We start from the raw sequence: 21256 nt of genomic DNA, 5'->3' as shown, positions 1-21256 counted from the left end.
TAGTAACAGTGTTGAACAGGATTTGTACTGAGATAAGTCCCTGAGGGGTGTAACTAGTCATTTGGTTTTGTTCTGATAAAGTTCTGGTTTTGGTCTGAACCATTGTAGCTGCCTCCCCAGGCAGCCCCTGATGATATTCTAAGATTCTTATGTTTCATCATATAAAATTATTTTCTTTTGCCTCGTTGGTCTGGAACATTATTCTTGTCTAAACTGATCATACCTTTTAGAAGTTTGACCTAGTTCATCTTTTGATTAAAAATGGATCTAGTGCTTCATTTTACACCAGTCTCCACTTTTTCTATGCTCACAATTATTCTGACACCTTGCATAGCTTTGACTTGAAATGAAAATGCCCATAGCTTGCCAAGATCACTTGTTATCCTCTTCTGGTTGCAAGTGTTGGTTCTTTGTAGCTACACTGCTAACTGGAATTTATTTTTCTGCCAGCTACAAATACTTAGTGAAAGAGGAAAAAAAAATCTCAAATTTCTTTTAGTGACTTCTGATGTAGATGATTCTTTCAGCATTGCAGGCTCTAAACCCAGAGGCCCTTCTTCTGGCTGCTTAGTTCCTTCTCAGAAAAGTGACTTATCTATGTGTGTTTCCAGTGGCAAGCACACTGAAAGCCTTCAGATGGTGCCAGTCCTGAGCTATCTGATCTTTAAAATGTTTGTGTTGTATTTACCCCCTCCTAGAGGCAGGAAGAACCAGAAATGGTAATTTGAATGACCTCTGTGCATGTGTTTTTTTGGCCTGGTCGTGCTTGCCGTGACAGTCAGCATCTGTCACGTATTTCACAACGATGAACAAACGAGAGGTTGTTTTTGCTGAATATTAATGCTGTGCAGTAACTCTTACTGTAGTGTCTTACAGAGCACAAGGCAGCTGTAGCCTTTGCAAATGCTTAACTCAACTTGAACTGGCTTGAGCAGGTGATCTGAACACCTTCCTTGCTACTGTAGAAAGTTAAATTCAGGGCAATCTTGGTTTCACCTGACATTTTCTGGATCAAAAGGCTTGAAAGCAGCAAAGGATGGGGTGGGGGCTCCTGAATAGGATAAGAGAATTCCCCCTGTCCTCCCAGACTCCCATGTCCATAATGCAGCAGCCCTTGACTGACAGGAAAAAAAGACCTCATAGCAAAGACTGGAGTTTGAGTGCATAACAGACAGCCAGCCTGAACTGGGAGAGCTCCCATAGAGGCAATTGGAACTGGAATTGCTTAAGCATTGAGTGTGACTTTCATGGCTTCTTCAGTATGCTTTTCTTGTAGGGATTTCTAGATTGCTTCTAGTTCTCAAATCTAAAGAATCTTCAGAGTGCACTGCCCAAAACCCTTTCTTGCTGTAGTTCTGGGTGAAATGGGAACTTGTCAGTGCTGCGATATTTATAGAATATTTTTCTACCCACAATCCTAGCTCCTAGACACAAGCTGTTACCAAGTAAATGTTTGGTTTTGGGAATTGAACCTTTTTCTGTAGCCTGTCTTTTCAAAGCCTGACCATTAGGTGTTAGCTCTTCTGTGCAGAAAAAAACCTTTATATGAAAAAAAAACCCCATATACAGAACTTCTAGGATTCCAGCTTGGGTACAGATCTTTTTGATATGAGACTTCCTATTTCAGCAGTTAAATTGAGAATAGATGTGAAGTTTGTCTTATTTTTGCACAGAGTTTTCGGTTTTTATTTAATAAAAATGCGAGGAGTTGCTGCTGTCTTATTAACTTGCAGCCGGCATGCTTATCTTCTTTGTTCTTCGTTAAATATGAGCTGGCATGTGTTAGACTGCGTTAGCGTTCACTCTTTGGGACTTCAGTGGTTTCTAAATTTGGCATTGCTAAGCCGGTGCCCTGTTTGCTTGAATCAATTGGGGCTGCTATTTTTAGCAACAAAGGGGAATTGAAATAGCAATTTTCTTTCCATGTAATGGATCCCCAAGAGGAATACTGATGCAAGCTCTCTGTCATCCTGTATTCTCCCCCTCCCCAAAAGCACTCAGACGAAAGGCAGCTGTCATGGTTTGCGGCTGTATTAATCTTTAATCAATCGAGTGTTTTCTGCATTCAGGTGTTCAGGGAAAAAAAGGGTCACGACTAAGATCTGCCTAGAATAACTAAGCACTCATGCATGGTCTGTGCAGTCAGAATTTGTGGATAACGGCAGGGATAGACTGAGCAGCTAAAAATAGTATATGCTTCCAGTGTTTCTCCAGTCTATTTTTGATGCTTGATTTTGATAAGGTTGATTGGAGTCTTACTAAAAATAGTCGTTCCTAGCAAGCTGAGGACAAAAAGTAGAATATTTTTAACCAGCACAGACTAAAGTACTTTTGTTGGCTGGAGATAATCTAGAAGCTTGGTATTGGTCAAATGCCAGTGATTTATATAAATCTGTAATAAATGAAGCACTGCATGATGCCAAGCAGGGATAGTCTTTCCTCCCCTTGCCAGCTTTTGTTTTCCCCAGGAGCTGTCATATTCTTAATATAGCCCCTGTGTTTCGTAGCAGAAGAATCTCGAGTCTTCAGTTATTTATGGGCTGTACTTTAAACCTATGCTAAGGTTAGCTGTGCTGTGGAGTTCCTCTCAACTGTATTGCTTTAGCAAGACACAGAGGGTCCTAGTTTATGTTGATATGTGCTGCAGCTGGGTACTGTGCTGTGACAGACCCTCACTCGTATCTGGGTTCAGCCTTGCAGGATAGGGATGGCTCTTCTGTGTGAATGGAGGATGTTGCAGACAGACTAGCTCTGCAGTGGCCATTTTGACAATAAATTTTAACACTTCTCAGGGAATCAGAGATGGAGCTAAGCTACCCTCCTTGAAATCTCTTAGTTAGCTTAGTTTTTTGACAGGAAGGATGTAGATATTCCCAAATTGCTGGACCCACATCTGTCTAGGGAGAATAACATTGCTAGTGGCCTGAGAATCTCCCTCCTAGGTAATGACGTGCATGAGTGCATCTGCAGTACTCTGAAAGATTGCCTAAAAACTCAGGCTTTTCTGAATGAAAACAGGAAAATGGCTGAACCAAAATGAATTTGTAGTTTGAAGGGACTAGTAGAGAACATGCATAATAGTTGCTAGCTTCATTGTGCAGGTAGTCAAAGCACTGCAAGGAGTATGTCTGATGCTGTTTGCTAGAGGCAATATGGATAAAAGTATTCTGTGCTTTATCTCTATTAGGCATCTCAAAAGTTCATTTTGCTGTGGAAAACGTGTTTGTGTCTGAAGGCAGGCTTGATCTCTTTAAGTTTTTTTTCACTGTAGTCTAACCTTGAGTTGGGGAGTCACGAATCTATAATCTTGTTTCAGCGTGATTGCTCTGCAGAACTGCAGTAGAATTTTCTATGCTTGCTGTTGCTCCCTCTCCCTGTGTCAACACTGGTCCTTGCTCCCGGCGTGAGACGAGATGATTTCTACATGCCTGCCTCATGCTTTACTGCACCATTCTTTGCTTTTGTTTTAAGATGTCCTGGCTGCATGAGAAGCAGGTAAAAATGTTCTCCCCGGGCCTTGAATACTCACTTTAGTCACAAAACAGACTGCCTTGGGCTGCTGGGTTCTGCTTTTGCCTGGCTCTGGAATGGTAGTCCTGTTTTTATGAGCAAGGAATACACCTCTATTATACCTCTTAGAAGGTGGTGGATATTTTTTTGTGACCTCTTATTTGGCAACACAGTGGCTGTTACTTCTTATAAGCAGAAAGAACATGTGAGTTCCCCACTCTGTTGGTGGCACTTTATCTCTTGTATTTAGCCATGGGCTGTGGGATTTCTGAAGGATGCAGGTGCTATTGGAAACATTTGTGTATTTACCCTTCTGTAAGGCTTCTGGAGAAGTGTCTACATTTTTATCCCCTAAAGTACCACTGGTTGTTTTAATCTTCTAGACTAAAGTCACTGTCTGGTGGCACGTGTTCCCCAGCCTTGGTCTATGGCTTTTTTAATGACAGGAAAGCTGTTCCCTTTCAATGCAAGATGACACATCTCACTGACTGGTGAGTTTTCTAATTTTGTCAAGGGTTGCCCTGAGTTTGGTACTGGCCAGGAAATGTTGCCAATGCTTATGAACTACATCCTACCTGTTGTATGTGTGACAAAAGCTGAGAAGCACTAGGAGATAAGTTGGCTAGGTGGTATTAAGGTATAGAGTATTAGTGAGTTGTGTCTGTCAATAACTATTCTAGTAGCAGAAGCTGTGGTGGATGCCTGTGTAGCTGTATCTTAAATGAAAGAGATCACTGTAAGAGGTCAAAGATACATTATTAAAGTGGGAGTTGAAAAGTGGGGGGGGTGTTCATTATTCTCTCCCCACAACCACATAGGAAGCAAAATTCTGGCACAGGCGTTAGGGCAAAGATGCTATACTGTCCTGAGGTGAAGATTTTGGTGATTTAGGGAAATGATTACATTATGTATTAAGAATAATACTGTAATAAAAAATTTAACTGCTGATTTGCAATCTTGTGCTGATAACTTGTGTATATATACAATGGTAATTGTAATATCTACAGCCTACATCTGGCATAACCTCCTCCAGCAGTGTGAGCAGATGATGCCCCATACTGCTCTCATTGTTTGGAGGTCTTGATCCTACCTTGGCAGTTTCTTTTTGTACCCTATCACTGCATCCAAAGCATGGGTGGGTTCAGTCATTTATACTAATATGGTGTACACTAGTGGCTAGCATGAGTAGTGATTTTAGTTTTATCAGCTTTCTGACTTCTTGTCTACCACTTCGAACAGTGTAGGGTCTGTTGGAATATGACTATTGATGCAAAACTGAAATGAAAGCCAGGACTAGAGGATGAGACCATATGTACATCTGTCACCCATTATAACAATGATTATGCAAGTCTTTCCCAAAGTGTCATTTCCTAGAAGAGCAAGAGATGTTCCTTTCAGTGTGCTGTACTCACTAGGGCCAGGCTTTATGGACTCTGACTCAGAACAGGAATTTTTAGATGGATTTATTTTGAACTTAAAGAAGAGGATGTATATGTCAGCTCTCTAGCTATGCATATGCTAGTGTCGAAAAAAGGCTCTTCAGATGGGGATCTGTTCCAGGTGAGGACTAATTATTTTGCAAAATACCATGTGTCCAAGCCTGCTGAAGACTGGCCAGTGGGAACTTCCCAGGGCAGAACATCTCCAGCCCAATGCGAGTGCATGTACTGATTTATTAAGAGCGAGCTGTTCTCAAGGTACGTCACGTTACTGGATACCTTTCCTTATTTTTTGTCCCCTTACTTTTGGGGCTGTAGGGGAAAAGGCAAAGATGGGTGTTGACTTCTTTTTCTAAAATCAGCCAATGCTACAATACCAGCTTCCATTCAGGCAAACATTTACTTGGTGGGCTCACACACAAGTTGCCTGGGCACTCTTCTTGCTTCTCTCCTGGAGACAGCAGATGGCTGAAGTGGGAAGCTACTACAGTTAGTCTGACTACTGAGTAAATGTGTATAATCACAGTTAGGTCCTGGTGCAGCTTTCTTGTATAGACAATAACTTATTTCTATCCTACTTGCTTTGCCTTCTTTAAGCTCTGCCAACTGCAGTCAGTCTGTAACTTTTGCTGGAAGGCAGTCTGTAGAAGAAACAGAATTCAAAAGCGTAATCCACACTTGGAGTCAAACTAGCTTGGGCACATCAAGTTGATAGCAGAAATTTGGTTAAACTGACGCAGCTTTGGAGTGGTTGAAACTGCAGCATTTGGCTCCAGTATGCAAGCTAGAGATGAATGTAATCAATATGAAAATTGTAAGTGACTTGCTAAAGTACAAGATTTAGGTAATCCAAAATGTGGAGGAAGATAAGGTGGCTGAATCTTGACTTCTGCAATGTTGGTCCTATTGGTTGCCTTTACCCCACCTCTTCTCCCTGCTTTTACAATGTAGGGTCTAACTTTTGCTTTCTGCTCGGGCAGATTCCTGTCAGGGCAGCCTTTCTGACCCTCCAGACTGCTCACTAGGATCCCATAAATGGGCAGTAACCAGAGCTGGCTGAACTGGGTGCTACTAGTCAGCAGCAGGCCAGGTCTGTGTTAGTGCATGTTTCCCATTGCAGTCCATGGGTGCTGACCTCGATGGCCCTCCACCAGCGCAGCTGTAGATGGAAAATCCATTTGCTTTGAATGGGAGGGAACTGAGCCAGGTGGCTTCTCTCAAAGGGCCTTAGGAAGAGAAGTGTGGCCTGAAAAAAATGGGGTTTAGGTTATTCATTGGAAAGCAGTCCTTGTACTGTGTTTGTCCTTCAAGATGGTGTGAGAGCACAGAGCTGAAGACAGTTATCCTTTTCCACATGGAAGCACTAATTAAATGATGGTCTCAGTGTCATTTGATGAGGAGTTCCCTTATTGCTAAGAAAAACCAGCTGCCTACTTTATCCTGATGTGTATGCCTTTACCTGCAGCAGAAGCAAAAGAGGGATGTGTATCAGCCAGGAGTCTGTTTCTGTAGGTGATGGCTCAAGCACTTCTTATTTCCTGATGGGATTTTGTAATTTTTATCTACATCAGATTTGTTTAAATTTCTCACATTCTGTTCTGGAGGGTACTTTAACCTATGGACTACAGGTTATTTTAATTTGAACTAGGGCCTATAAAAGGAAAAAACCCATTCTGTTACTCACACTTCAGTTAGAAATCCCTTATCTTCAGCTTATATCTCGCACTCCAGCTGATTCCATTACCATTTACCTAAGCAATGGATTCAATAAATGAGTAAATATCCTTGACTGAAACTACTTGTACTTTACTAAGCCTTTAAAGGGCTACAGGTGCTTTTTGGAGTCCCTGCCTCTTGGAGCATGCATTTTTGGCTGCAGGTGCTAGAAGTGGAACAACTTGCAGTGTCCGAAAGCAGTATTTTAAAATGCTGAGCTTGTTATCTGGGAATAAAACCATTAAGTCCATAAATTCTGAGTTGGAAGGAGAAGAAATAATCTCTAAGTGTTACAGGGAATGGTTCTTCTTTAGGTGCCTCACTAACTATAGTGAAGGAAACAACCCCTTTCACCAAGTCACTGAAGTTGAATGTTTTCCACATTGGGTCAGCTTAGAACTTGTCCAGCTACTGTTGTGATCCTGGTGGGGAGGGGTCTTGGTACATGTTTTCACTGTACTCCTGTTTGCTTCATTGTTTTGCTGAAGCAACAATGACTTGTGTGATAATGCATAATGTGAATCCCAGGTCAGCAAGGCTGAAACTGAAGCTTGCCAGTCCTTGAACTAAAGGGATGGTGCTGTCCTGTAGGGCTGTGGTGCATCTGGCTGAATGGGTAACAATATTGGTACAAGTTTGGTTGCAGGAAATGGGCTCCTGGGAATGTATTTTTGATTTATTCCCCGAAGTCTGATTTTTTTTTTTGGTCATTTGGACCCTTGCTTCACCTTTCATTACGTGGCGTTGTTTCTGTACCAAAACCGTCACTCACACTTCGCTAATGGTGGCTGAATAGGAAGTGGCAAAGCAGTGTGACACAGACACTTGGTTTTCTCAGTAAAATTCCCTGGCACTGACAGTGCAGCAGCCAGAGCTCTGTTCAGTAGCTGGAGCATCCCATGTGTGCAGTATGCCTATCCTTATCATGCTGGAGTTATGGCATCTTGCAAATAAACCCTGAAACCAGGGAAGGGATAAACCTGTGTGTGTGTACCTTCATCTGTGATCATCTGTGAATCTCAGTTAAATCAGGGACATGACTGGATCTTTCCTTCTAGTCTGTTTCTGAATTGTTGCCTGACCATTCAGGCTCAAATAGGACCTTCGCTGGCAGTTTCATCTTTTGTTATTACATCCACTTATTTATAGATAGCAGGCACAGAGACTGAAGTGGTTACAGCATTTCCTAGCTGTTATTACTCAAACAGAAATATTCTGGCTGCAGTTTGCATGCCAACTGTTCGAGGGGATCTGCAAGCAGTAACTAATCAAATCATCTGCACGCGTCTCCTTCCGGTGCTCTGAAGGAAAGTTATTGCTGAATCCCAATGCCAGGCAACACCTCTGTCTGCTGTGAGTTTTGTTCAGGTAGAGGTTGACCTGAGAGTTAAACTAACACTCCCAGTTCACTGTTCTGAAGCATTGAACAAGTCCAATAATTTGGCTGTGGCTATGTTCAGCAATAAGCTGTTCTGATCTGATAAAAGGACAAACAGAAAAAATCCAGTATATTCTGTGGCTACTTGGAGAGTGAGAGCAGAGACAGGTGAATGAGGTTAGACAGAAGAGGTAAAATTGTAAGGATGTTGATGTTTAGGCATTGGGTTTGGTGAGAAGGAAAAGCTAAGAGAGAAAAAAAGTGGTGCTGAATGTACTTGCTTAAAAAGTGGTTGGAAAAGCAGTTCCTGTATGGAGGAATTTACTGAGATGGTCAGCTACTAGTGTGGTGAGAGCCCTGGAATAATCTGTCAAACTAATGGCATGTTGAGTCACTCACAGCTTCTCAGCTTGTGGAAAAGAATCCTAGAAAGACTTGAAGCTTGACACAGATCCAGTCACCCACAGGTGAGAAAGTTTAAGCTGTAGAAGCCCAGCTTGCAACTGATGCCTGGATCAGTCACTCATACTCACTGCTGGTGAGCACAATGGTCAAAGGGATCTGAAATCTGCTGGAGGAACACTAACACAGAACTGTTGTTCAGCTGTTGCTAAAATCTGTTTTCTAGGATGCTTACAGGCTTGGAGATACCTTTTATTTTACTGTAGACTATATAAATTGACAGCTGGTTTAATAGTCATAAATGAGCTTTTTTTAGTTAAATGGCTTGAAATGTCTCTTAGTCCACAAAGCTTCTCAAGAAGTGTATTAGGACAGAGGACTGGTGTGAGAAGGGGTGCTGAATTCTTGAAACACGTTAGGCTCCTAACTCTATCTCTTTCTCTCCTTTCTTACCTATGGAAGGGTTTTAGTGTGAGTTTTTAAAGCGATTTCATAGAAGTTGTGCACCTATTCCAGAGGCTTGGATGTGTTTTTGTCTGGAATGAGTACTTTAACAGCCTACAAAAGAACACGCCCATTGCAGTTACTTCTGTGAAGCAACTAATGTAGATTTGTCTTTTTTTGTTCTTGTTTCAGTGGTCACAGGAGCTACTGATGGGATTGGAAAAGCCTATGCAGAAGAGGTAAGAATTCTTACCACTTGGAAGTCTGTCTTGATTCTTGGCTATATGTTAAGCTGTCTCAACTCTCTCAAGCTGCACATCATATCTCCTCACTTTATCTTAACATAGGTATCTGTGGAGAAAGAGGTCTCCCACCTTGCCTCACTCTGGTAACCAGCCAAAAGTTGTATCTCTTTTTGTTAGTTTCTCTTATTTGCTAATTATATTTTCTGTTCTTACCTTATCTTTCAGTTTTTATTTCTAACTTTTTTAGTTTTTAAAGGATTTTAACTTTCTCAGCCCTTGGTGTTTCCTTTTGGTACTTCAGGTACTGACTAAATGGCATTTATAGCTGCCAGCAGTATGTTCCAATTATTTCCTGTAGTTCATGAAGTCTCTGAAGCTGGATTTTACCTTAATCTCTTTCACTGTACTTTTGCTCTTGATGGGTATGTGGGCTCCAAATATATTTCATATACTGGAATGTATTGCTTAAGACAGAAAGTGCCTGTTAGTATGGAGTAATTTAGCCTATAAGCCCAGGGAACATAATGACAAATAGTGCTGACTACAACAATTTATAGCAAAAATAAGTTTAAACTCAGTATTATTACCAAAGTGAGCCTGTCTGTACTAATTTTCACGTTCTCTGAAACACCGGCATGATTTTGTGTGAGATCAGCTGTGAGAGATTCCCTTTTTCTTGATGTTTTTTTTTTTTTTTGTCTTGCAAAGCCCACAGGGAAAATGGCATTCCTCTTCATGGGTAGTCCACATCCATCGGATTTCCTGTTGTCCTGATGTGCCTTACCCTGCTACCTGCACCCCCAGCCCCCAAATTCCTTTCTACTTTGTAGGAAGTAGTACCTCACACTACTGGTTCAAGAAAGGGGAGTTGGCTGCAAAAGGAATTAAGCCTGGTGCCAACAGTGCCTGATCCTGGCATACTGCTCATAGTTCATACGTGCCAGATATCCCAGTTACATGGCACTGAAGCAAAGGATGCAGCACTTAATTTTAACTGTCGAGAGCAAGTGGAAGGAGGTCACTGTGCCCACAGCAGAGCATTGTCAGGAGGAAGCCCTCTAGTGTGGAGACACCCCCTGAACGTTGTGGGAGATTAGTTTCAGGATCTGTATGTTATGTTACTGGGTGAATAAAACTGCAGCTTGCTTTATATTCTGTCTCTAAGAATGTCTCTGTGAATGTCTCTAAGAGCTAAGCTGCTTTTGAGTATGAATGTGTGCTGCTGGTAGACTCCTGCATTCAAACTCCCATTAGGAAAGCCTTCACAAGTATGAGATACTGTTGGAAAACCATGTTTATTAAGGCTACCTTGCAGTGGTTGCTGTAGGCACAGAGCACCCCAAAGTGTACAGGTACTCATTCTTGGGCCATAGAATAAAACACACTGTTCATGAGTTGCATTTATTGTTGTTACTTATGTCTTTATTTAGAATAAAACACAAATCCATCCTTTGACAGCTTAGATGGATGAAGAATACTTGATAAAGTCAAGCGTGGATGTAGGGCAAAATGTGGAATACCTGAAAAGACTTCTCAATCTTTAAATTAACTCTAGAGATACCTTCAGAAGACTGCCAGCAGATGCTTGATTTTCTAGTAAAAATTCCCTTCTTGCTACTATAAATGCCACTGGCATATGGCTGCTTGGGCCCTGATGGCTATGATTATAGTCATGCAGACAACTTCCTTTTCCTTGGAGGAACTTGAGAGAATTGTGTGTTTTGAGAATTGCCTCTTTGAAGGTTTGATATGGTCTCACTGGGAAGTGATGGAAGAGCTTTATGAGTGTGTGGATTCTTGGGTTATAATCTGCTCTGTAGATTATTTCCTTTTCCAAGCAGAGAACTGTTTTTACATTTTCACTCTTGCAGTATTAAGACCTTTAATCTTTGCCCAGCGCTGATATCCTTATCATTGCTAGATCACCCCTTTGTGAAAGGTTTCATGTTTTGAGGATATAGTCAGGAGTCACTATTCGTTGCCCCTCTATCATTATCTTCTGTTTGCTTTTGAAAATCATTAGTATAAATTAAATCTTGGCCATATTTGTGTGCTAGTGATAAACCAGAGGTTGTGATCCCATTGCATACTCTGCAGTACTCTACTATGTACATCTGTTTAGTATCACATTTTTAGAATCTCTTGCTATGTCTACTCTAACAAGAGCTTTAACCTTGCTTTGGCTGGCTGTTAATGTCATTGTTTTCCATCCTGGAGAGAAAGGGTTTAAACAGTAGCTGTGTTTTGCTACCAAAGTGGAAAATGTTGTAGTCAATAACATGGCATTTAAGGAAATCACACCTCCATTCATCAGCTCCATTAGAATGGTGACCCCTGCATGCATCAATCCTTAGGCTACAAGAGTATCTTGCCAACATACACTATTCTGGGTGAGTTCTTATGTTAAGTTTTAAGGTCTTGTCATTTGGCCGTTTCAGGACCCTAAGAATATTGGCCAAAGGGACAAGTATAATAACGGGTTATCTACAAAGCAAGTGGGTCTTCCTTGATTCCTATATAAAAATGTAATTAGCAACTGATCTCAGGGATCGTTATCTCTCTTTGGATAATTGTTTCCTTTCAGCCAACTGGGTCTCTACCAATGAAGGCAGAGTGCTCAACAGAAACTAGTCCAGTTGCATCAAGCACCTTAATTGAACTTGCTGTCAAGTGCTGTATCTTTTTCAAGTTTGATTACTTCTCTTGGTGATATTTGTTCCTAGTTACAGGGTCTTCTGTTGGCTGTTTTATGTGCTCTCTGCTTAGAATTCCCCTTGCAAATGGGTTTCTGTTTCCAGATTTCAGGTATACTTCTCAGAGTGCATGCCTTTAGTGTGAACATAGCAGTGGTTTCTCTCAAGCTCGCCCTTGTGGTGGAAGTTCTCTAAATGTGTTGAGGTTCCACTGATGGGATGGGTTGGCATCACTTCACTTCCTTGGCTTTTGAGACAAGTACAGCTGGATACTTTCCCATTATGCCCAGATACCTACTGAAGCAGTCTGAGAGCCCAAAGGTCATGACTGCTGAAAGAGAGCAAACTGTTCTGTCAACAGACTGGAGCTTTGCATCCATGAGGAAGATCTCTGGGGCTTTTTTGCCGCATGGGACCATAGTTATTTTGGATTCTGAGTAGATTACTGTCAGATTGTCCTGACAGGTTAGGTAATCAAGGCCTTCACTGCCTTGATCCTGTGGAATGAGAATGCTATTCCCTTCTTCCCGGTGCCTTCCAAGTGTACTGTGGGCTTCATGTAAAATGTGTTCCAGTGAGCCAGGTGCTTATTTGCAGGTGGATGGTTGTGTTCATCACTTTTAGACAGTAATCCTTGTAACACTGCCTCATTTCCTGGAGCAGAAAGCTTAAGTTGCCTGTAAGCCTGAACCTGGCAGCTGTTTGTTAGTGATTCCTATGGTCTTTTTTGGTTTCACCACACCTCACCCTATGAGATTTCTACTGCTTAGAGATCACATGTGGGAGTAAAGTGCGGAGTTCACTGATGAGCTCTGTCATACGTCTCTCCCACAGAATCACTACTGGTTTGCACACTCCTTCTAGAAAAGTAGATGGCTTTAAGCCAGTTCAGGTTGTTGCTGTACTATGCTGTGGCGTTTCGAGGTTTTTGGGTCTGTGTGTTTTGTTGGTTGGTTGGGATTTTTTTCTGTTGTTGTTTTTTAAAATTCCATTGAAGAGCAGTTCTCATCAGCTTCCAAAGGCAGTGAAGGAGTTTTATTGGAGCAATGACGACATATGTGGTTTTTATATGTAAGCCTTGAGTGTCTGAAAGGCAGTGTCACTTTGAATTGGTTTCTACTTATAATAGTCACATTGTTTTCACAGCAGAGCAATTCAGATATGTAACTGTTTTCCTGCAAACTCTTTTCAATTGAGTTGTTAGATCCCATTTTAAACTTGCAGTGGTAGGTCTGATTTGATGACCAGGGTATGCTCTGGCCACATCTTAAGTTCCACAGCTAGCTTCTCTAAAAGAGTTTCAGAAGTAAATTAACCGTAATACTTAGGAGTAGTACAAAGTAGGAGTGGAGCCTTACTAAAGGGAGGAAGTATTGAGTTGCAACACAGGTGTTCAAGTGACCATGGATCTCTTAACTTCGCATGTTAAACTTCATTATGGATAATAATGCTCTGACTTACAGAGTTAGTGTAAAAGTTCTGTAAAATATCTACTGTTCATTTTCTATTTTATAAATGTGCCTATCCACCTATATTAGATGACTGAGAAGATAATAAATGTGGTGTGAAGGGAATTAAGTAAGAAATAACATGGAAGTATTTGTCCTGATTTTCCCCTTCAAGTCTCTATTTAAAATTGTATTATTTTTTCAGACTTGCTGGTCATACATTGTTGCAATGTTTGATGAATTTTGCAATTCCTTTGATTAGGATACTAACTTGGAAGTGATTTATGACTATTCTAACGTCTCCTGTTTTGTTTTCTTGCAGTTAGCAAAACGTGGGATGAAGGTGGTTCTAATAAGTAGGTCAAAAGATAAACTGGACCAGGTTTCTACTGAAATAAGTGAGTTAAAACTTCTTTCCTAAACTTCATTGGCATGCTTATAAATAAATGCAATTGCACATGAATTTCATCCATGCTAATATATACAGCTCTGATTTTGGAAAAGGTTTGCTCTTGTGCACAGTGCAAATGTTACAGATATAAGTGGTAAAGGCCTTGCAGATCAATTTTACAGCTGTTCATATTTAACTTCTGAGAACAATAAGGCTTAATTCTGGAATAAGTGACTCCTAAAACTGTTAGTCTTCCATAAGAACAGCTTACCAGGCCTGGCTGAAATACCACCTATTCACGTAGTAGTGGCTGTCTAAAATCATAGTAAGGCAAGAAACATGCAGTCATTTCTCCATCTGAATATTCCCTCAGTTTGAAGCAAGTTTGATTTCATGGGCTCCAGCCATAAGGGTGATTTCTTTGCAACTAGAAGCTGTTGAAAGCATTTTCCTTATATTACTTGTTGTCTTACCAAGTATACAAATTTATTGTGGGTAGGTTGCCCCTCCTCCCTTTTTTTTGTTTTGTTTGAATAAACTATTCAAAGATTAGACTGGGGACTGGTGAGCTCTTTTGAGGTGGTGAGTGTTCATAAGATTATATGGAATGTGTTAATGTGTTTAAGAACCTGTGTTAGGGATCGTTTCTTCAGTAAGTGTGTAGTAAATGACTGTAATGGAAAAATAAGGAGCAACTTTAGTATTTCAATCACAAATGGATATTTGTACAGGATCTGTTAGGAAAAAGCATCCTCAAGTCTCATGCTGACAAATGATTTTCCAATCAGAGCAAAGTATAATGTAACCCACAAGAATTCCTCTTCTAATCTATATCTCTTTTATTAAGGCATACTTCATGCAAGGTTATTAGTTTGTGCGGAGTATGTCAAGATGAAGGGAGAATGTAACTCTGTGAAAAGGTTTTGATAAGCAGGAGTAGGAGTTGTGTACTATAAAGCAGGTTTCTCAGTGTAATGATGTTGGGTAAAGAAACCTTCAAGACGATACTTCTGTGTTACCCTCTCTTGTCTTGCTTAGGCTTTCTACAATAGTCTGTGTACATAATGCAGATAATGGTAAGAACTACTCTCTTTCCAAGGTCATAAATGTATAATTTTGGCTTTAGTTTATTAAAAATTTCAGTGAATTTGTTAGTGGCACTGCTTTACTGTAAAGCACAATCCCCTAAGTTGAGCATCAGCACACTGTCTTGTACTAGGTTGTGAGGGGCTGCTGAGTGAATGGAGGGATGACTGAAACACTCCAGGACTTCAACTTGCTACACAGTAGCTGTTGTGCTAGCTCTGTGAAAGTCAGGGCAGACAGTTCTATTGATAAAAATGTTGCTGTCTCTGATTTTTAGTCCAATGTAAGATAGCATATGAAAGTGTTTTCTAGACAGAAAATTCTTCATTTCTATGTACATGTTTAAGTCGCAGAGAGCATTCCTTCTTAGAACAAAGCTGTCATCAAGTTCTATCTTCCACTAATTTGGAAGTAATTGGCATTGTTCATTAGTATCCTGCATTTAAGGCTGCCAGTGCAGTGTCTGGACCTACCTGTGATGCTCTGATCAATGCAGTGACAGTGTAAATGCAGCAGAACAGGTGCCACTGCCCGGGTAACCTGTGTAACTGCTGACACTTGCTGCCAACACATAAAGAAGCTACAACAAGGTGGTTTTTTTGGGGGTTCACTGCAGTGGCTGTATGATAGTTTGCTGCATGAGTGTGAGCATGTGCAGTCACGTTTCTAGCAATGTTACATCAAGTTGTTTTGCAAAGTAAAACTAACTACAAATAATCTTGTTCTGGAATCAAACACCTATGTATGAAGTGACAAGCTTCCTGAAAGTGGTCATAACCCTTTCTGTAACCATGTGGATATCTCTTTCTCCCTGGGAATTAAGCATGACGCTGACAAGACAGATAAATCTACTGTTTGGAGATTCAGCACTTACATGATAGCTGCTGGGGGAGGTTCTCAGATTAAAAAAATAGGTACATGTACCTATGTGAAGCAGCCTGTAATACATAATTACTGTTAGGCCTCACCCAAACATTTTTCTGCTTCCTTTCCTAAACCATCTGAAATGAGATGACTCACACTGGGTTTTCAGAACACTTCTTTTGACAACACTGAGCCTACTGAAAGGCATACCTTGTTCATTGTGGCATATGCTGAAGGATTAGGATAGTCTGCATAATCAAGCCAGCCTGAATCGCACTTTGAGATCATGCTAGGTTTTACCTGGACAGAATTGTCTTGTATTCAGTCTCAGGTGGTCTCTGCAGTCTGTTCAGATGTCGACATATATGAGGTGGGTGACTTTTTTAATGCTAGGGCTGTAATTACTTGAGTGGTTCACTTGCAGGCTTCTAAGGTAGCTTTAAACTTCCTTATGGTGGCCCATTGTTCTTCAAGAGCTTGCTCCTCTTGAGTAGTGACTCTTAATCACTTTAAGGAAGAATGGCTGTTTAACTAATTCCAATTCTTTGAGTTGTGTGATTTTGTGCATGTTTTTGGTTTCCTCCTCCTTTTCACTAACCAGTCTCATGCTTATCCTACTGAATGGGATAGATGCACTCTGTCACAAATAATGAGAGGGCTTTTGAGGATCAGATGTGTTCATTCTATTTCAGAAGACTCTTCTTCCACTCATAGGATTGACTTCTACTAGGAGTGACATCTATTTACGAATTGCAAGTTGTATAACCACCATCATAAGGGAAGTACTGATACATCTTTCTGCATGTTAAATGCCAGTTGACCTGGAGCTGATTTTTTTTATGTGCATATGCACATTAAAGTGGCTGAACTGATGTTACAGGAATGCCAGATGTTCTGAATATGCAGCTCAGTTTGAGCAACAAAAATTAGTGGGTTAATTACAGGTAGTTAAAGACTTTAGAAGATTTTTCACTGTATTTTCAAGCATGTTTTAAAGCTATTTTTTTTACAGAGTACTTAGGTGTTGTAGGATTTGCCATGAAAGAGAAATTCTCCTTTCTCTTCCCTAAGAAATAGAGTATCAGCCACTGACTGAAGAAGGAATTTTGCGTTTCCTCTTCAGTCGTCATGGACAACCTTTATGAGGAATTATATAAGTTTTATGGAAATATATTTGATCTTTTAATCAAGCTGTCACACACAAGCACAGACTATTAAGGTCACTATAAAAAATGCTTGTCTAGTTTAGTTCATGCTGCTTCACTGTTCCAGCACTTTTCTGAAGTGTCTGTAAGCATTGCATTGTTAAACACTTCCAAAGGTTCAGGGAGGATCAGAGAGAAAATTTCTCTCTGAATGGAGACAATTGTTTGAGTGCCACATAATGAGTCTATTCCTTGATTTGCTGTATTTAATAACAAGCATGGTCCAAGACATCTCAGGTGTTCTGTGCCAGCAGTTGGTTCTTGAACCATGGATTTGCAGGCAGAAAAGCTTCAGTTACTGCACTGGATAGGTTTGTTCTGAGAATTGAGAACTACTTTGGTGTAGAAATTCATTACCTAAGGGCTGCAATATGAAGAATGTAGTGCAGACGAGATAAGAAGGGAAAAAACTTCAAAGCTTGTCTATGGGGAAATTGTTAAAAGAATTTGGTATTGGTGTCCATTGTTAGCTGGTAGCTTCACAGGACAGGTCGTGGAGTTGTGCATGAGCTGCAAGAGCCAGGATAGAACTGTTGTAGCTTGTTGCTAGTGTTTCTGCTTGCAAGTCTAAGTAGCTACTTACTTGTAGGTGAGTTAATGTAAAAGCAACGTGGCAGATTCTGAGTTTGTCATCAGTTACTATATAATTAAAGGAAATTCCTATTTACTGCTTTAGAGTTGGTGGTTTAGTGTTACATACACCCAGGTGATAAAATTGGCTCCAGATAAATTGTTTGAATTGAGAGAAATCAATTGTTTTTCCAATGTATTCTCACAAATGAACATTTAATTGGAATACACTGTAAGCCTTTCATACTGTTGGAGAACTAACGTCCAAAACTTTGATTCTGCTACATGTCTGTAAGAAAATACAGGTTTCTTTTAGAAGGAAATACTGGTTTTTTGCAATTAAAATCTATGTAGTTGACTATTTCATTCCAATACATTTCCTCAGCCCAGTGTGTAGTGTATCTAAGCTGCTCAGTCATGGTAGTCTCATCTTGAACTACTCTTTAACCGTAAGAGTTTGGGTACTATAATCTGATAACTGTCATGCTTATACTTGGGATCTGTGTTCTTCTTGCTTTTCTGGCATGATTTTTGAGTACAAAAATGGGATGTGGTGCCAAAACCAGAAATGTTTCTTCTCCATTTCCTAGGCAGGTGTGTTTTACAATTTTCTTGGTAACTAGGTTGCAGGCAGCATTCTGAAGCAGACCTGATGCTGACCCCTGTGCTTGTGCCTCATCCCTTACCATGTCCCACTGCAACAAACAGGCCATGCCCCCAGGAGGAGCCGATGCTGACCCTTGTTCTTGTGCCTTATCCCTTACCATGTCCCACTGCAACAAACGGGCCATGCCCCCAGGAAGAGTCTGACCCCTGCAGATGCTCACCTGCACCTCCCTTGGAGCCCTTGGCTCTTTCACCTCTGCCCTGTCACTTGGATTTCCTCCCTGCTGTGCCCTGGTAAATCCTCCTCACATTTTGGAGCTGGCAAGTAAGAATATTTGTGTTTAATAGAGGAGGCTGAAATGCAGACGAGCTCTGTGAGGAAGGGGACGTCTTCTTAGTTTTCTTGCACAGAAATGACAAGGTTCGCTTGCCTGAGTTTAACTTGAAGACTAAGTGAATCCAGCAGTTATTCTGACCTTTTGTGATCTATTTCAAGGTAAATGAATGTGTTTGCAGCCTTCTATCATCTGAGCCAGGTTCAGCTTGACATACTTGAAATCCCCATATATTTCTTGAACTTGGCAAAATGGCTTCAAATATTTTAGACTTGTTTTGATGCACTGAAGTCACCTTTCACATGAAGCTGTAGTGTGAGGATCTTTGATTCAAAATGAACTCTTGGATTTTATCTCTGAAGAAAGTTTCCCTGGATGAAGTGAACAAAGTTCTCTTGGTTTTGCCTTGCATAAGCCACTTACTAAAGGAGCAGTTGGCAGGCATTGTAGAGAGCTGACAGAGGATTCAAACTGAATTAATTTTTATTAATTTTTTTAATAAATTAAATAGATAAACCCTGATGTAAAAGGTAGAACAATTGGAAAGGGAGCTTATTTTTAATTTTTAATTTCTTTCTTCTTTAAGAATTCTGCTTCTGGGGTTTTGGCTGGATTTTTTTCCCCCTTAGTGCCTCTTTTTTTTATCATCTTCTCTTGAATTTTCTCAGTGATGTTTTGCCAGGATAAATTTGAAGAAATTGACCAGAAAACTTAGAGAGAAACACTTGACAGATGTCCTGCAAGCTACAGGATGCACTCCTAAAACTACTTCACCTCTTAGGAGAGTTTTGAGGCAGCAACATGGTAGGACAAGCCACATGTAAAATGTTCTGCAGATGACTAGTGATATCCTTGCAGAAGGACTTTGTTTCCTTATCATCTGTCAGCATATGGAATAACAGACCACTTGTCACAGGTGGTTTTAAGGATGAAAACTACTTTAGGAAGTTTACTGGTCAGTGTCATGGGTTTGACACAACAGTAGGTGAGCTGGCAAGCTCTAGGAGATGGTGCTTTCTCACATCTGGCAGGACTTGAGTGAGCCTCTTCCAGAAAGAAGGTGCTTGCTGTGAACCTCACTGCCAGTGTGTTTCTATGCAGTATTTATTAATCATTTGTAAAGTCCAGGGAAAGAAATGTGTAAAAGTTATTTAAACGTGAATTAGATGCTTTGGGTTTCCTTGTCTGAATGTAAACACAGCAGAAGTAGCCTCTTCCTCTTCTCAGGTACTCTGTATATTGTGCCTGGAGGATAAGGACTAACTCTGGGTCTTGAGTCTTAAAGTTTTACATGTTAGGTAATTGGATTGATGGGCCAGTGACTTCATTGGTACTTTTGAAGCCCAGACTTGAACAACCAGGAATTGTCATCCCTGCAAACATTCAGGGTCACTTCTGCCTCTGCCTGGCAGTAGTTGGGTGCAGGAATATGTTGCATTTTCTGTAACACACAGAAACTCAATGCTTATCTCTGCTAACAACCTATTTGTAATATAAGGCTTTAGGGATGCCAAAACAAGAGCCCTTGTGCCGGTCTCTGGGCCATTAAACACCTTCTGTTAACAAGAAAGCTGCAATCTATTGCTTATCACTTTCAGTGTAAAATAAGCTTAACATTACATGAAAAGATAAGTACTGGATTGTTGTCATGTTGGATTGGGTGAAAGTCTGTTTTGCAAATCTGCTTTAAGCCAATTGGTGGAAGCTCTATTGCCAAGAGACTTAAAATTAGGCCTTTTAAGTGTCTCTGCAGGGAATACTCTCTCTGGCACAAGAAAGGACTGAATGGTGCAAACAGTGCTGTCCTCCTTCTGCAACTTCCTTCTGTGAATGTGTATTTTAGTCTCATGCCACTTTTTTAGCAGGTTAAGTTCCATTACATCAAGTCCTCTTTATCTGTCAAAGCTGTAAAAATCCGTGATAGACTTCTCTGCTGAGGAAATGGTGATAATCACTTTTATGTTTTTTCAGGAATATGTTGTGGTGAGGAAAAACTAGTTAATACCTCTCCATAGAGAAAGGAAACTCAGTTGACTTGTTTTGCACAACAAATTCTTAAGAAGAAGTCCTTGAATATGAGAAATAAACAATTTTCGATATGGTGTAGCTACTGTATAAAAGTGTGCCTGCTGTGTCATTCCTTAAGCATGTGCCACACTTCCAGTGCTGAACTGGGTACTCTATTACCTTGAGCAGTGCATGTGGACTAATTAACAATGTATTTTCCCTTACAAGTAACACTTTGGAGAACCCTGAAAACTGCTTTTAAATGCCTGTCTTTGGGATACAGCAAACATTTTACTGGGGGTGCTGAATTGGAGGTATAAAAGATAATGCTGAATTAGCCTAGAAACTTGTTTCCCTTCTTATATTTGCTTTAATTCAAGTAGAGTGACTGACTTAGATGTCTTGAAATTGATGTGAGAGTAAGGGCACAATTTTTTTTTTGTTAATCCATGGTATGACACCTTTTAGTCTCTATGAGTGACCCTAAATTTTTCTTAAAAAGTGTTTTTTCTAGTCTTTCTGAAATTCATTCTGTTGAGCCTAAATCTGAAAAGTGTTGATTTTTTTTTTAATCGCTATTGTTCTAATAAGTATATGGCTGAAGAATTTAGACTTTATTTTGCAAAAAGTGACGCAAAATTTATGTTTACATGTATGCACATATCAAGCGTACACATTGTCACAGTCAGACAATAATTATGACATTAAGGGAAAGGAAATTTGACAGGAAGTATGGGAAATAGCCCATATGACCTTCCTAAAACGATTCAGTAAATTAAAAATAGCTCTCTTCATGGTTAGTAAAAACAAGTACATCAATAAATTTAAAAAAAATTTCTTGTCGAGGGAGTTGAAAACAGTGTTGGGGAAAGAGGAGAGAAGGAAGGGGAGTTTGCAATGCTGCCTGCTACACAATA

The 21256-nt window shown here is 40.4% G+C and overlaps 1 protein-coding gene across 2 annotated transcripts in view; it reads left to right on the top strand.

The window, feature by feature from the left end:
* HSD17B12 (hydroxysteroid 17-beta dehydrogenase 12) overlaps positions 1-21256 on the top strand; it is a 120976-nt gene that overhangs the window by 59725 nt on the left and 39995 nt on the right. For both annotated transcript variants that reach the window (XM_032111037.1, XM_032111036.1), the window contains 2 exons: positions 9082-9128; positions 13598-13673. In XM_032111037.1, the coding sequence (XP_031966928.1) occupies positions 9082-9128; positions 13598-13673 (123 nt within the window). The remainder of the gene's footprint in view (positions 1-9081; positions 9129-13597; positions 13674-21256) is intronic.

Source organism: Corvus moneduloides, chromosome 6 (genome assembly GCF_009650955.1).
Source record: "Corvus moneduloides isolate bCorMon1 chromosome 6, bCorMon1.pri, whole genome shotgun sequence".
Classification (NCBI taxonomy): Eukaryota; Metazoa; Chordata; class Aves; order Passeriformes; family Corvidae; genus Corvus; species Corvus moneduloides.
Note: the sequence above shows the minus strand (reverse complement) of the source record. Positions and strands in the feature narration are given on the sequence as shown.